The sequence below is a fragment of the Panthera leo genome, chromosome B3 (genome assembly GCF_018350215.1).
Source record: "Panthera leo isolate Ple1 chromosome B3, P.leo_Ple1_pat1.1, whole genome shotgun sequence".
NCBI classification, from domain to species: domain Eukaryota; kingdom Metazoa; phylum Chordata; class Mammalia; order Carnivora; family Felidae; genus Panthera; species Panthera leo.
Window position 1 is genome coordinate 71,849,953 of NC_056684.1, and position 16,839 is coordinate 71,866,791.

Genomic DNA, 16,839 nt, shown 5'->3' on the forward strand with positions numbered 1-16,839 from the left:
AGAACTCATCAGACCATATACTTAAATTGGTGAATTTTATTACACGTAAGTTTTGCCTTAATAAAACTGATTTTTAAAAAAATACATTAAGAAATGGGCAGAAGACATAAATAGACACTTTTCCAAAGATAACATCCAGATGGCCAAAAGACACATGAAAAGATGCTCAACATCACTCATCAAGGAAATACAAATCAAAATCATGATGAGGTACCACCTCACATCTGTCTGAATGGCGAAACTTAACAACACAGGAAACGGATGTTGGTGAGGATGCAGAGAAAGGAGAACCCTCTTACACTGTTGGTGGGAATGCAAACTGGTGCAGCCAGTCTGGAGAACACAATGGAGGTTCCTCAGAAAGTTAAAAATAGAAGTACCCTACAATCCAACAATTACACTATTACGTATTTACTCAAAGGCTACAAGAATAAGATTCAAATGCGTACATGCACCCAGACGTTTACAGCAGCATTATCAACAACAGCCAAACTATGGAGAGAGCCCAAATGTCCAATGACTGATGAATCAAGATGCATATGTGTGTGTACACACACACACACACACACACACACACACACACAATGGAATATCACTCAGCCATCAAAAAGGATGAAATCTTGCCATTTTGCAACGACATGGATAGAGGTAGAGTGTACTATGTTAAGCAAAGTAAGTCAGAGAAAGACAAATACCATGTAATTTCACTCATGTAGAGTTTAAGAAACAAAACAGATGAACGTATGGAGGAGGGAAACAATCCATAAAAGACTCTTAGAGAACAAACAGAGGGTTGATGGAGGGAGGTAAGTGAGGGATGGGCTAGACGGGTGATGGGTTCTAAGGAGGGCACTTGATGGGATGAGCACTGGGTGTTGAATTAAGTAATGAATCACTGAATTCTGACACCAATACTGCACTGTATGTTAATTAACTAGAAATTAAATAAAAATTTGAAAAGAATAAAAAAAAGTCACCTTTACAACACATATTTGGGATATTGTTATCACCTACCTGCCTATGTCTTAAGAAAATCCTCAGGAAAACCATAAATTTGTATCTTTCTCACTATTTCTAAGTTCTCTCAACCCACCTCTTAAGAAGAGAGTCACATCTCAGCACTTCTCCTTCACTGGTAATAGGCAGGGGTGTGTGGAGCGCAGAGCAAATTATACTCACCACTACCCAAGCTTCACCCTTTACCTAGAGTATAACATCTCCCTATTTACTGGAGTTTTGGTACTCCTGTGAGAAATTCTTTTATAGCTGAAGTGTGTATACATGGACGTAAAAGGCTAAAATTCAAGAAGTTTTATCTTATGGGGCATCTGAGTGGCTCAGCTGGTTAAGCATCTGACTCTTGGTTTCGGCTCAGGTCTCAGTTTCATGAGTTTGAGCCCTGCGTCAGGCTCTATGCTGGCAGTGCAGAGCTTACTGGGGATTCTCTCTCTACCCTTCCCCTATTTGCACTGTCTCTGTCTCTCTCAAATAAATAAATAAATAAACTTAAAAAATAAATTGAAAAAATTATCTTTCAGTAAAAGTAAAAGAACTAGTAAGAGATATCCCCTTTTTATAACTAACTGATTATACATGTATTCAGATTTTTATACACCTATCAAGGAGAGTCAAAGATGACTTTTTTTTGATTTTGTATGTGTAAATATTCATCAACTACTGTTGGAATTTCAGGAAGAAGTTAATAACTCTATCTAACAGATGCCAAATTTCTAAGTCCTGGGCTATAACTCCCCAACGGCAGTTTCTCCCTTAAGTCCACCAGCAGATTTTATATACAACATACCATGCTTGTATTCTGTAATCGAGGGATCAAGGGGTAAATGGGAGAGTGCTGGCAGACTGACTTACTTCAGCCATTCCTTGATGGGGTCTAGGGAGGCTACCGGAATGGCGTTGATCATCGTCACTTTCTTGCTGTAGTCCTTGTAGACTATCACCATATCAAAGTTCTTCAGGTGAAACTGAACCCGCTCAAAGTGAATCAGCTCCACTTCATCCAAGGTCACCACAAAAGGTGGCTGTCAGGGAGAAATGAGATCACTATCACATAAGTCCCCTAAAGCACAAGCATTTTCAAATACTTTCAGGGCCTAAAAATCACTACCGCTTTTCGGGAAGACTAAAAGCAATGCAATGTACTGACAAGTCTCAGTATAAGGATTTGCAAGATCAAAATCTTTCCTCAAGGAGAATAAATTTAAAGAAACTGAAGAAACTATTTAAAAAACTACTTAAAGAATCATTTGTTCAGTAAGTCGTGTCTAAGAAAATCTTTAGGAATAGTAAAGACCTAGTTTTCAAAACACCTACCCTTTCTTTTCTCTAACAATTTTCTTACTAAAAGGGAAGAAATACTCACCCACTCTGTAGCGTTTACAAGCGCACTACTAGTGGGCTGAAGGAGGCAGGTACTCCTGTAAGGAGCTCCATTAAATCTGAAAGAGAGTAAGAGAAAGGCTCACAGGGACTGGGCCCACTCAAGAGAAACGTGCTGCCACAATACACTTCTTGCCTTTCCCCATTCCAAACCCAGCTCCAGCATACTCACTGGAGTCATTTACAGGGGAAGCCTCTCAGTCTGAGCCACTCACCCCAGCCTAAAAATGTTCAAGAGGGAATGGATGTCTCAAAGGTTTTTCAATCAAAGGAAAAAGGACACGATCTGTGATGTTAAATTATTATAAAGGAAGAATGACCAATTTTTCTAATAGGCAGATGACACTTCAGGTCAAAAAGAAGAGATATGTTACCCCAAGTCCCTAAAAGGCACTTCGAATTCCAGTTCCTCCTTAGTCAGAGCCTCTACTTTCTCAATGAAATTTTTAAAGGCTGTTTTCAGTTTATGCCTCATTTCTCGTTCCATCTGTAGAAGGAAAAAAAAAACTAATTAGCTACAGTTATCACTTCACTCGTACATCCATTCAAAAAGCCTGAAGTACTTTTGTGGTCCTTAATTCTCATTCCTGTGACGCCAGTACGAAGAGTTTAACCCAGCCCACTACACCATTAACTGCAGAGCTGAGTCTGCAACTCAAGTCTGCCCCACAAGCCACTGCACTATACCATCCCCGCACATACTTGAGTTGTTCTGCAGAAAGATGAGGGGGTTATTTACAAAATATAACTACCGAACTCAGATCTGAACCACAAGCTACCTCAATACCCTGCAAATAAAATCCTCAATCTCACAGACCTGCTCAGCATAGAGGTCATCTCGGTCATGCATATGCTGATGTTTCCCCAAGTCCGTGGTGATCTCTCCCACTTCTGTGTAGAATTGCACATCCGTGTGCCGCTTCTTCCCGAACATGATGGCATTCTGGGGGCACGGAGTGGAAAAAACGAGAAAGCAGTCAGAAAACTCAGGCTACACAACAAAGAGGCAAGATCACAACAAAACAACGTGAAGTATAAATAGTATCTACCCTGGAAACCACAGCATCTATGTAAAAATAGTCAAACTGTCCCTGGTGTCGTCATGACATTTGGGAATGTGAGAGCGTATACATTTTTTAAAGTATTCCTATTTATTAGAATGAACTTGGGAGATTTTGCCGAAAATAAACTGTCTAAAGAAACATTTTTCTATTTCAGAGACAGGAATCTAGAGAAAACCTTAGGTTTTGGTGGTTATTATACAGCACACCAAAGGAACATACACGCTTATTAGCACCTTCTAGATTTTAGACACTGTGGACTTTATAAACATTATCTTATTCAACCCCCTTTACCTTTTGTGATAGGTGATATCATTCATCATTTATTTATTAATTTAAAGTTTATATATTTTAAGAGAGAGTGTGTGCGCGTGCACGACAGGGAGAGGGACAGACAGGGAGAGAGCGCATCCCAAGCAGGCTAACCGTGAGATCATGATCTGATCCGAAATCAAGAGTTGGACGCTTAATCAACTGAGCCACCCAGGTGTCCCTATTCGTCACTATTTTAAAAGAAAAAGAGTAACAGAAAGATCTTGCCCAAGATCTGACAGCTTGTAAATCAAAAAGCGTACCTTGAGGTGAAAGTGCAACACAATAATCATTTCTCCATCACATGGCTGAAACAAAGCATGCTTGATGTTATTATACAGAATATCCACTTTGTCTCCTCGAACAGATGTGAAGCGGAAACCTGGGGGAAAACAAAGGAAGCAGCTAACCATCAAGCAGCATGAGGTGAGGCCAGAAGACATTGCGTCTTTTCTGGCTGATTGGAACCGAGTCACAGAAAATGCCGCAAACCACACAGAGCTTCTTTCCCTTCCTTGTGCACGTACAGCAATATATATAGATTCTTTCCAGCAGCTCCTTCACATACAGATTATACATCTGTCATTCCTACAAATGTGCCCCAGAGACAAAGCCCAGACACACGAGAGTTCATACCATTGACGTGGGCCTCCAGGGAACCCTGCATCCTCTTCTGGGCAATGTTTGGGCGAATGTATAGATCTTTCAGTTTGGGATTGCTCCGGTTTAGATTGATCACTAGGGAGTCTTGTTTCACAATGCCCTAAGTAGAACGAGAATTACTGTGAATCCTCATGTAACTGTGTGTCCCCTCCAAACCCACACGTATCCTTTTGCACAATGGTGCTCTGTTGGTGTCCAGGCTCACCTCCTTCTCCTTCTCTTCTGCTTCCCGGGTCTTATAACGCTTCTGTACTTCTTTTATAATTCGGAAAGCATTCTGGAGGTTCAAGGCTGGTACAGTCTGTTCTCCAGGTGCCTTCATATTTGAAGCTCGGTATGTGCTGTGAAAAAGGAGAAGCCAGAACTTACAGAAGTATCTTTATCAGGTCAGGTAACCTGCACTCTTCACTGTATTTTTAACGGACTTAAATGTATTTCAGAAGATAAAGATACCAGTAAATGGTAAGACAGTGTCTGGAAAGCTGAAAAACATCCCTCTTTCTTTTCTCTTAAATAGAGCATGTTATAAATGGCTAATCCACTGGGTGGGAAATCACACTTATTTTTCAAATCTGGCATAGCCAATTATCCCATTCCACACCATGAAGGAACAGACTCCAATGAGGCACACATTTCCTTATTTATGATTCTACTGCAAAACATGTGTAATCAGTTTAACATATATTCATGAGGATTCTAAACTGGTTTCCATCATCAAAACCGTACAAAGCACAATGAGATGTTCCTGAGAGACCACTCCAACCAGCAGGGATGGGGGATGGTTGTTTTCCCGGGGACTCACATTTCCTTGACAAAAGTGGCTTCTGGGTTAGGAAAGATGTTGCCCTCATTCCTGCCAAGAGCACTGCCTGGGCAATAGAAGTTGATTCGCAAGTAAGTATAATCTCCTTCCACAGACATGCTTATATTCTGCTCAAAGAAAAGGAAAGCATTAACAAAATAAACAAGTTTCTTTCCAAAGTAAAGGTTAGTACTTAGAGACATTAAAATTAAATTAGGAGTTACAAGCTGACTGCTAAACCTAGCCTATAAACCTTCACCGAAGTCTAATTTTTTTTTACCTTCACCTAGCTTATTTTTTTTGTATGACAAGATGTGTGCTTCCAAATGAATCACTGGCTTCTCAGAGTACCCTGAACCACATGTCCAAAAACATGCTAAAAAATGTTTAATGCGGGGGGCGGGGTGGGGGTGCTTGGGTGGCTCAGTCATTTGAGCGTCCGACTCTTGATTTTGCCTCAGGTCATGATTCCAGGGTGGTGGGATTGAGCCCCAAGTCAGGCTCCACGCTCAGCATGGAGCCTGCTATGGATTCATTCTCTCTCCAACCCTCCCCCAACTCATGCTCTCTCCCTATAAAAAAAACTAAAACAAAATAAGACAAATGCTTAATGCAAATTATATTTCTAGACTAGGAGATCACTGAACTTTCTAACCAAGTGCAAAATGGAAAAGAAGGAGAACAACAGCAGGAGACAAGGAGAGGGGGAGTCAGCAAAGTGAGAAGGGTGGAGAATGAGCAGAGGGTAGAGGAATCGGAAAAATAATCTATGGAAAGCACAACTCATAGTTTCAGAACCAGTCTGGATGGATCCTGACTCAATGCTCATACCTTGATTGTGGCAATGTGAAAAGGTGTTGCGATACCGAACACAGGCATTATCACGGTCTCGTACTTCTTGTCGATATAGATCTTCATTTCCCGAATATGTGGTTCCTTAGGCATCAAAGATGGGTTTTTATAGGACACGTTAGATTTGCGAGCTCTGGAGTGGGGATAAAAACATTTTTTGAGGAATTTCTACAAATCAAATACAAACCTAAGACAACCTCGTTGCCCAACACAAACTCTTACTTTTGAATCTGTTGCTCTCCTTTCTGTTCAGTCAGTCGCCTCTTTGCTTCCTCGTTGAGTTGAGCTGCCAGTTCCTTTTGATGCGCTCTCCGCTTCTCTTCTGCGGTCATCTCGTTCTAGAGGACACACCCAAGTCAGCAGAACTGCCAGTCTTACAGACGTGCCCCAGATGGGAGCCAGAGGACAGAGAGAGAGATCAATGTGGATTAAAACAACAAACTCACTCGTGTTCTTTCAGTAAGCAGTGCTGCCCGAGAACCTCTTCCCAACAGGTCCTCGGCCTCATCTTTCTCCTCCTCTTCCTCCTCTTCATCCTCATTCTATGGGGGAAAAATGAGAATCAGCAATTCCAGTTTTAACCTTTTTAGCCAGTTATTACTTTAGCCTTTCCACAGTACCAAACTTCCTACACCACTTGCTTTTCTTCTTCCTACCTTTAGAAAAATCCCCACATTCTTCACTTTTTTCTTCACGGAAGTGAGGACAGTAGCTGGGCCATCCTGGAATAAAAGGAAGAAGTCAGAGACATTTACAAGAGCATTTAAATAAAGCACTTTCACTTTCTAGCCTAGTATACAGTTGGCCAATGCTTCGAAACTTGTGGATACTAAAATCTCTGGGATAATGATTACGAATACAGGCTTGATGTGAAACGTCCCTCAATCACTTTCTTGTTTTGTTTTTTTAATGTTTATTTTCTTCTTTTTTTTTTTATGTTCAATATATGAAGTTTATTGTCAAATTGGTTTCCATACAACACCCAGTGCTCATCCCAAAAGGTGCCCTCCTCAATACCCATCACCCACCCTCCCCTCCCTCCCATCCCCCATCAACCCTCAGTTTGTTCTCAGTTTTTAAGAGTCTCTTATGCTTTGGCTCTCTCCCACTCTAGCCTCTTTTTTTTTTTTTCTCCTTCCCTTGTTTTGTTTTTTTAAAAAAAGTTTTATTTGAGAAAGAGAGTGCAAGTGCACCCGAGTGGGGAAAGGGCAGAGAGAAAGGGGGAGAGAGAATCCCAAGCAGACTCCATACTGTCAGTGCAAAGCCCGACATGGGGCTCGATCCCACAAACTGGGAGATCATGACTTGAGCCGAAATAAGAGATGCTCACTGAGCCACCCAGGCGCCCTTTGCCTCAATCACTTTCTAGTGGTGATATGTGGCAACTTACTTCTACTTCTGTGCCCCAGTTTATCTGAGGATAAAGTATCTACTTCACAGGGTATCATAATTCAGTGAATTAATGCATAAAAGTGCTAACATAATAAGAACTCAGAAGTATTTGCTATTATGAACATTAAGGATCAGTTCTGCTAAGTGAAAAAAAGAATTATAAAAGACCACAACTGCCCAGAACCAGTGGTTTAGTCATTGACTAGGTTTGGGGAGTTTGGGGGGAAAATGAGGAGTGACTGCTAGGGTACACGGTTTCTTTCTGAGGTGATAAAAATGTTCTAAAATTAGACTGTGGTGCTGATTGCTGGTAATATACTAAAAATCACTAAATTAAACACTTTCAGCAGGTGAACTGCATGGTATGTAAACTGTAACTCAATAAAGCTGTTAAAAAAATTTTAAAAAAGAATCAGTTCCCAATATTATCATGATCCAGGTTCAAGTCACAAGTTGAACTGTGTGGTTTAAATTATTCTCTGTATTTGTGGGGCACCTGGGTGGCTCAGTCGGTTAAGCGTCCGACTTCGGCTCAGGTCATGATCTCACAGTTCGTGGGTTTGAGCCCCACGTCAGGCTCTCTGCTGACAGCTCGGAGCCTGGAGCCTGCTTCTGATTCTGTGTCTCCCTCTCTCTCTGCCCCACCCCTGCTCACACTCTGTCTCTCAAAAGTAAATAAATGTAAAAAACAACAACAACAAAAAAGGAGGGTGCCTGGGTGGCTCAGTCGATTAAGTGTCTGACTTTGGGCTCAGGTCATGATCTTGCGGTCTATGAGTTTGTGCCCTGCGTCAGGCTCTGTGCTGACAGCTCAGAGCCTGGAGCCTGCTTTGCAATTCTGTGTCTTCCTCTCTCTCTGCCCCTCCCCCACTCATGCTCTGTCTCTGTCAAAAATAAACATTAAAAAAATTTTTTCATAAATTATTCTCTGTATTTGGATGACAATCTCTATTCCTAGCTGTATTGGGTCACTGTCACATGGACCTCTCCCTTCAGCTAGCATTTAACACTTAAAAAAAAAAAAAAGTTTGAGAGAGCGCACGCCCAAGCGTGTGGGATCAGGACCTGAGCCGAAATCAAGCATCGGACGCTTAACTGACCCAGGTGCCCCTAACAAACACCTTTAAGAAAAAAACTCCAAAGAATATAAAATGTATTTTCAATGTTAGTTCATGAACAATCAAAGGTCAAAGAAGAATACACACCTCATCCACAAGCACTGTGTCACCAATGAACAGAGCATAGGTTTTCTCTTCTGGTTTCTTCCCTTCCTTGTTAGTAAGGTCTGAGAATCCCAAATTGATGCTGAAAACCATCCCTAAAACAGCAAACAGGAGTCAGTCTATAACCGTGAGAGAATGGAGAAGTGTAGATTTTACACAGAAAATGGGGAAGATGAAGCTAAAGGAAATTATTCAAAAAAGTATTTTCCTACTGCACACCTGTAAAACTCACCTTTCTTTAGTTTGTACTGATTTTTACTATTAATTACTAAAGAGCCTTCACGGAATTCAATTCCCATTCCAAACCTAAAAAGGAAATGAAGAGAAATTTCAGCAATAGGCTAAAAGATCTCTAACATGGGTCAAGTACAATATATTCTATTTCAATTTTCAGGATAAGGCAGATAAGTATGTTGAGTGATTGGCCCTGCTGCTCAGTTAAGGAAGAGGATTCGAGGACAGTCTTTGGGCTAATAATATGTTGAAACAGATTTCCTAATTAAGTACCTCGTGTAACATTTATTATATCAAGCCTTCTTTATTTTAGCTTATACACCATATTTAAATTTCAATATTCTACCAGTTTTCCTATAAACAACTTAGTAGACTGTTAAGGGGAATATTACCAAGACCATAGTAAGTGGATTAAGCACAGCAATTAATAAAAATTAAAAACTTTTTTTTATATTTAGGAGTTAGAAAGCGAGCACAAGTGGAGGGGCAAAGAGGGGGGAGGGTGGGAGAAAGAGAAAGAGGGAGAAGAGAATCTTAAAACATGGTTCTACACTCAGCACAGAGCCAGATGTGGAACTTGATCCCACGACCCTGGGATCACGACCTGAGCCGAAATCGAGAATCGGCTTGACTAAGCCACTCAGGTGCCCCAAGCAAGGTGATTTTTTGTGGACTGTTGGTAACTAGGATTAAGTCACCTGGGCCAAGACTTGGTACAGCCAATGTATTTCCTCTTGTCCATCAGAAAATTCCAGAAAGAAACTATATATCCCAGACTAGTTTCCATCTAAGGAAACTGCCCAGAGCCTTTGTCTTCCAAAATGTCTTTGGTTCTATAAGATGTTGAGTATTTCTAGGTGATGAATGGTCAAATACATTGGAGAAATACTGGATTAAATAAAAATTGAAAAAAAAAAATTTAATTGTAGGATATCTCAAGAGTATTTCATTTGCAAATGTGAGCTGAAGTGTTCTAAAAGAGGACATACACTAAGTAACGACTCCTAACACTAGTATTAAGCCTAGAAGGTCTATTGGCATCTACTACATTGGTCTGCAAAAATCTCTACCTCTTCCCAGGAAGTAGAAATGAAATCTTTCCCACATTCTCTGATAACACTATGTGTTTGGACCGTAAGTTTAAGAGTCCATAAATGTTGGGTGAATTGATCTAAGAATATTTTGCCTGACCACGGCCAGTCATGAAAACTGTCTCAGAGTGACAATGAACTTCATCACATCTCACCCTAGATTTTTGGTTATTTTGTTCAGCAACTCTGGCTTCTGCTTTTTAACCACATCCATGACAGCATTATACACGTCACATATCTTCACACCTAATGACAAGACAGAAAGGAAACATTATAGTATCTTAGGTGGAGAAAAACCCCCAAAAACAAAAATGACCACAAGTTAAAAAAAAAATTTTCTTTAATGTCTTTATCTTTGAGAGAGAGAGAGAGAGAGAGAGAAAGAGAGTGCACAAGAGCAAGCAGGGGAGGGGCAGTGAGAGAGGGAGACACGGAATCCGAAGCAGACTCCAGGCTCTGAGCTGTCAGCACAGAGCCCGACGCAGGGCTTGAACTCACAAACTGTGAGATCGTGACCCGAGCCAAAGTCAGACGTTTAACCGACTGAGTCACCCAGGAGCCCCTACGACCACTACGTTTCCATCAACATTTTTTCACCTATTAAGTTCCCTAAAGCAGAGTTTCTCAAAGTGTGAACTAAGAAATGAAGCTGCAGGAGTGGTAGGGCTTAGAATTCTGCATTTTTAAATAAACAACTCACCTAGTCACTCTTAGTTACACTGTTTGAGAATCAATGACGCAGGAGGACTATGGGATGCCAGGTCTCAGTGAAGTAATTTGAGTTGATAAATGGCGTAATAATTCAAGTTATCATACATTTTGAAAAATAGGACTACTGAATGGGTGAATTACTATTACAAAGACTCTGGCCTTGAGGGAGACAAACCATAAGAGACTCTTAAATACAGAGAATAAACTGAGGTTTGCTGGAGGAGAGCTGGGTGGGGAATGGGCTAAATAGGTGTTAAGGAGGGCACCTGTTGGGATGAGCACTGGGTGTTACACGTAAGTGATAAATCTCTAAATTCTATTCCTGAAATTGTTATTACGCCGTACGTTAACTTGAATTTAAATTAAAAAAATAAACTTTTTAAAAATTAAAAAAAAAGGGGCACCTGGGTGGCTGAGTTGATTAAATGTCTGACTGCAGCTCACGTCATGATCTCATGGTTCGTGAGTTCGAGCCCCATGTCAGGCTCTGTGCTGACAGCTCGGAGCCTGGAGCCTGCTTCTGTTTCTGTGTTTCCATCTCTCTCTGCCCCTCCCCTACCCATGCTCTGTGTCTCTATCAAAAATAAACATTAAAAAAATTTTTTGAAAAAAAATTAAAAAAAAAAAAAGGAGGACTCTGGCCTTAATGTTTCATGATCTATAGTATGAACACAGTCTTCAAGCCAGAGGAGTCTAGATATGGTGGACTCAAAGGAGTCCTTATCCTCATCAAACTACCTGGGACTATTACTTCCAATAGGATTTCTCAAGATCGACTTGAGGTAACACGGAGGAATTGTATCTAGAAGCTATGGGCACATGGGTGGGCTTATAGAGTAGAAAACTTGAAGTCCCATTTCGCCAACTAGGAGTGTAGAGTCTCAAGACAAAAGAGGTGTGGTGTCAAGCACTTTGTTTCCTTCTGAGATATGCAATTGCTTGCTTAGCAGAGTTGCTATTAGTTTTGCCCTTAGACTAAGATTCCTTGTATCCATTCAATGTAGAATTAACAATACACATTCTGTTGCTAGAGATACTAGTTCTGAGAACCAAAGAAAAGTAACAAGGCCAGATATTTTATGAAGATTTGGATGCAGAGGCCTAACTGGTCACAGAAGTTTTCTGCAAACACCAATGTAAAACCACAACAACCACTCATGCTAAAAGACTGAAGAGTGAAATGCTAGGGTGATTCAAAGCTAGTAAAATCGAATTCTATTTTTAGTATAAACGCCTCAGGGATATAAATGCACTTAAACACTAGAGACACTTTAGTTGACTTCATTTCCGAATCTTTTCTAAGGCACCTCACCATGTCTTAATTCCTTTAGCAGTTCCTCTTGAAGCTGGAGCAAAAAGTTGTAATTTTCTTGAACTTCCTGAGAAGGGTCAACCATCAAAGTGCGAACAAGGTTGGAGCAGTAAGATTTGAAGCGAATACCCATGGCACAAGTGATGGCCCCAAAATGCATGTGATTCTTGTCACTAGAGACCAAAAGAAGAAAGCATTTCATTACGCAAACTAGCAAAGTCCTTAGTAGCACTGGCATAAAACATCTATAATCACCTTTCCCTGTTATATCCCGTAGCTGAAGAAGGACCTACACTCTTTTTAAAAAACAGATTAGCTTATAAAGAGGTAAAATTACTGACTGAAGCTCACAGGATAAAAATTCAGTGAGAAGCTTACTTGTGGTTTCCTAAATAGACAAAAAATATACCAAATTCTATTCATTATAGTTTTAAGCTCAAGGGTAAGCCATCACTTTTCCACCAGCCACTATGAACTGTACTATGCATTATGAATTAGTTCCTTCAGCCTGACCAGGAAAAACAGCATTCTTCATAATATTTTTAAAAATTACAGGCACCTGGGTGGCTCAGCTGGATCAGGGCCGACTTTGGCTCAGGTCATGATCTCATAGTTCACGGAATCGAGCCTCGCGCTGAGCTCTGTGCTGACAGCTAAGAGCCTTGGAGCCTGCTTGGGATTCTCTGACTCTGTCTCTCTCTCTGACCCTTCCCTGCTCTCACACATGCATGTGCTCGCTTGCTCGCTCATAAATAAATAAATAAATAAATAAATAAATAAATAAATAGCACGTTTTCCTTTCATTCAAAGAAAAAACTCAGAAGGGGAATTACATTATGGCATATCTCATAATACCTTAATGGTTTTTCTCAACATGTTTTACATTTTTCTTGATATTTAAAACAATTTTTTTAAACATTTATTTATTTTTGAAAGAGCATGAATGGGGGTGGGGGAGCAGAGTGAGAGGGAGATACAGAATCTGAAGCAGGCTCCAGGCTCTGAGCTGTCAGGACGGAGCCCAACGTGAGGCTCGAACACATGAACTGTGAGCTCATGACCTGAGCTGAAGTCGGACGCTTAACCGACTGAGCCACCCAGGTGGCCCTCTTGGTATTTTTAATCATCTGGAAAAGCAAAATGAAATAAATGCTCAAGTAAAAGGGAGTACCAGCGTGAAATAAGATAAAAATATGCAGGGGTGCCTGGCTGGCTCAGTTAGTGGAGTGTCTGAGTCTTGATCTCTCAGCTGTGAGTTTGAGCTCCACGTAGGGTACAGAGACTAAACTTTTCTGAATTCCAAAATGAGTCCAAGAAAAAAACAGGCCGAAAGCTGAAATGCTCTGATTGTTATAATCTGAAGTTCTCATACTTACCTCACCACACTGAACTTGAGATTATAGTTGCCACCACTCTGAATGATAGGAGGGTAACACATCTCCACAGTAGAAGGGTCTGCCCCAGCAAGGTATTTTTTCTCTTCAATGGCCTTTTCCACAGACTCAGCCAGTTTGCTGTGTCGAACTTTCTGTAAGCATAAAGAAATAAAACAATCGTTAACAATATTCACCAGAGGGTGGCAAAGAGTCTAAAAGTGTTGAATTTTTGGACATTATTTGAGGACAACACATATCCTGACATCACTGAGGATGTTATATAAGCCTTATGAAATGGCTTACGTGTCAGGTAATATACTGGTATACCTGCAAAGCAGATTTTGAGAATATGTGAAATCCACAGCTATGCAAGGAATTCTCAAGTAAAATACTGGGTAACATCAGGAAACTAGCACAGGTTTATAGTTATTTAGAAAGAGAACGGGCAAAATTACACACCAGCAACTTCTGTATCAAAGGCCTAATTTCAAAGGAAGCCAAACATGCAGCAAAAAACACTGCACGGTAGGGACTTACTTCTGCTTCATTAAAATAGTACAGACTTTCCCCTCTCCATTTACCTCATCTGCATCAACTATTTCCATGACTCTTTCCTTGAAGAATTTGTTGAAGACCTCAGAGGTGATGCTAGCTGCTTTCTTCATTAGGTTGAGCTCCCCATCCTCCTTTACAGCAATGGTATAAGCCACAACAGCACTGATATCTATCTGCAGTCAAAGTGATAAGAATTTCTAACAGGTAAATACAGAACTGCTAAAAAAAAATGCCTCTCTCCCAATGTGAGTATCATCAGTGAAGTTACCTGGTTATTTAGCACACCATTCATCAGTAGTTTACGGAATATAAAAATACTCTTTTCTTGGACTGAATAAACATTTAAAATAGCTCATTACCAGCTCACTGTGTGTATTCTAAAAGGCATTGAACTAATATACCATTTAAATGTAAATGTAAACACTCTTCTCTAGAGGATCTTATAAAGGCAGAAAAGGAAGACAGGCAGGAGAGCAGGGAGGGGAAAAAATGTATTTTTTCTGGATAAGAGATTTTTCTGGGGTCACCTGGATGGCTCAGTCAGTTAAGAGTCTGACTCTTGATTGCAGCTCAGGTCATGATCTTGTGGTTTGTGAGTTTAAGCCCTGCATGAGGCTCTGTAAGGAAAGTGAGGAGCCTGCTTGGGATTCTCTCTCCCTCTCCCCTGCTTGTGTCTCAATGCTCTCCCAAAATAAATATTTAACAAAAAAAAAAAAAAAAAAAGAGAGAGAGAGAGAGAGAGAGGTTTCTGTTTCCCCCTGCAAGAGCTAAACTATCTTCCAAATGGGCCATTCCTGACTGAAAAGTCAAACTGGCTTACTGCTCAGCCAAACAGAATGGAAAATGGAAATCTGAAGGAATATATACTTTTCCCAAAACATATTCTTTGCACTATCTGTTATGGAAAGCTGTCACACTTCTATCTTTGAAACTCCTAATCTGTATGTTTCTGGGAGTGTTCTCACTTTGTCAAAGCCCTCTTTGTTGAGGCAGTCGTTCCAGTTCTTCATGAACTCTCCAGGGAACTTGTCTTTGCTGAACACTCCAATCTTCTTGCCGTTCTTGCTTTCTTTAATGGCTTCAATCATTTTGTCAAAGCTGCTCTTATTGCTTTCATTCTATCAGTGCCACAAAGAAAAGACTCTTGTTAATTAGTTTTAGAATTAGACATCTATGTTCTACTAGTAACAGGCACAAATATTTGGAACGATAGAAAGAATAAATTTTCTCCCCATGCCTCACCTACTTACTTCCTTATGGCAGAATTAACTCTAAGTTAACACAAAATTTCTTTGGATATTTTTACAAACTAAAGTGCCACATAAGTTGACAAGACTATTCTTTTTCTTCAGGAAGAGCTAAAACACTCATGCACACAGGGGAACAATATCCTGAGAAAAAGTGTCAGGTGGAAAGTACGACAAAAAAGACCACATATGATAAACACTGAGTATGAGGTACATCTGTTTTCTTAAGGATGTTTAAAATTATTTTTGTTCTAGGGGCGCCCAGCTGGGAGAGCCTGCAACTCTTGATCTCAGGCTTGTGAGCTCCAGCCCCATGTTAGGAGAGGACTTAAAACAAAAAACCCCCAGGTATTTATGCCAATTGAAGTACTAAGATGAAAACAAACGAGTTGACATTACCCTTGAGAATGGACACATAAAGTCCATGTTTGACAGAATCTCACAGCCTGTGTGTTTTGCTACAGAACCGACAGGGTTACTGAACTTTTTTCTTCCTAACCAACACAACGAAGATGTGCTAAAACTTTGTAATTACAATGTTAGCCAGCAAAAATCTTCTCCTGTATATTTTTAAATTCCTAGAGGGATTTCCATTTATTACTTTTAAACATTCTTTCACATTTATGACACATTCTTTACTAGTTCTGACCTTTTCCCGTATCAGCAGTGTGATGGCAGGGGCTCCATTTGCATTCTCATTGCCCTTAGTGTTAGCAATCTGTTTTAAAAACTCCACTTTCTTCTTGCTGGCCATAAAGATAATTTTGTCATCACAGAAGACCATGATAGTATCAGTCAGTTCATAACCAAAGAGCCACGTCTATAGGAAAAGACAAAAGTAACAACAGTATTTACAAATTAAAAAAAATTAATGTACTTACTCAGAAATATTTATAAAATAAGGTATCTGGAATTAACTTCAAAATAAGCTAGATGTGGATACAAATGAAATGAAACTGGCCAAGAGCTTACAATTTATTGGATAATGGGTACATATTGGATAATGGGTACATTAGAGTGTCACATTATTATTTATCTACTTTGATGTTTGAAATATTCCATAATAAAGACCACCAAATCATACGGATAATTTGTGTTTCTATGAACTATACGGTTATTTAGAACAGAAACGCATAAAACAAGGGACAAAGTAGCACATCAGGGAAATGCACATTCTACCTCCCCCAAAGACTGCTAGCTGCCTACCAATTACTCATTTCTTCCCTCTCAGAAAGACTTGGGATTGTTAGCTGGGCACACTCAGCATGAAGACTACTTCCTATCCTTTCTTGCAGCTTATGGCCATTAAATTCTGGCCAATAAGTTATAAATAGAAGTATTCTGTGGGACTTCAAGTATCTTCATAAAGGGAAAGATGTCTTCATTTTCTTCCCTTTCTCCATTCTTTCTACTTGGAATGCAGATGTAATGGCTGGAGCTCTAGCAATTTTTGCACCATGAGCCCAAGGGCTGGCCTCTATGTATGGCAGAAGACAGACCAGAAAAACCCTGTGTTCCTGAAGACTAACTAAAAGAGAAAAAACCGTTCTACTTAATCCACTGTTAGATTTTATTGTTATATACGATTAAATCTATCCCAATTTATATACT

The 16,839-nt window shown here is 40.1% G+C and overlaps 1 protein-coding gene across 1 annotated transcript in view; it reads right to left on the reverse strand.

The window, feature by feature from the left end:
* The window catches only part of SUPT16H (SPT16 homolog, facilitates chromatin remodeling subunit), a 39,717-nt gene that overhangs the window by 8,963 nt on the left and 13,915 nt on the right, over nucleotides 1–16,839 (reverse strand). The window contains exons 3-22 of the mRNA XM_042942649.1: nucleotides 15,878–16,048; nucleotides 14,947–15,099; nucleotides 14,008–14,154; nucleotides 13,427–13,578; nucleotides 12,051–12,223; nucleotides 10,183–10,273; nucleotides 8,935–9,008; nucleotides 8,685–8,797; nucleotides 6,744–6,809; nucleotides 6,534–6,629; nucleotides 6,310–6,425; nucleotides 6,067–6,220; nucleotides 5,236–5,363; nucleotides 4,639–4,774; nucleotides 4,407–4,533; nucleotides 4,034–4,152; nucleotides 3,215–3,340; nucleotides 2,772–2,884; nucleotides 2,381–2,456; nucleotides 1,870–2,039 (exon numbers count right to left, since the gene is read on the reverse strand). Of these exons, the coding sequence (XP_042798583.1) occupies nucleotides 1,870–2,039; nucleotides 2,381–2,456; nucleotides 2,772–2,884; nucleotides 3,215–3,340; nucleotides 4,034–4,152; nucleotides 4,407–4,533; nucleotides 4,639–4,774; nucleotides 5,236–5,363; nucleotides 6,067–6,220; nucleotides 6,310–6,425; nucleotides 6,534–6,629; nucleotides 6,744–6,809; nucleotides 8,685–8,797; nucleotides 8,935–9,008; nucleotides 10,183–10,273; nucleotides 12,051–12,223; nucleotides 13,427–13,578; nucleotides 14,008–14,154; nucleotides 14,947–15,099; nucleotides 15,878–16,048 (2,501 nt within the window). The remainder of the gene's footprint in view (nucleotides 1–1,869; nucleotides 2,040–2,380; nucleotides 2,457–2,771; nucleotides 2,885–3,214; nucleotides 3,341–4,033; nucleotides 4,153–4,406; nucleotides 4,534–4,638; nucleotides 4,775–5,235; nucleotides 5,364–6,066; nucleotides 6,221–6,309; nucleotides 6,426–6,533; nucleotides 6,630–6,743; nucleotides 6,810–8,684; nucleotides 8,798–8,934; nucleotides 9,009–10,182; nucleotides 10,274–12,050; nucleotides 12,224–13,426; nucleotides 13,579–14,007; nucleotides 14,155–14,946; nucleotides 15,100–15,877; nucleotides 16,049–16,839) is intronic.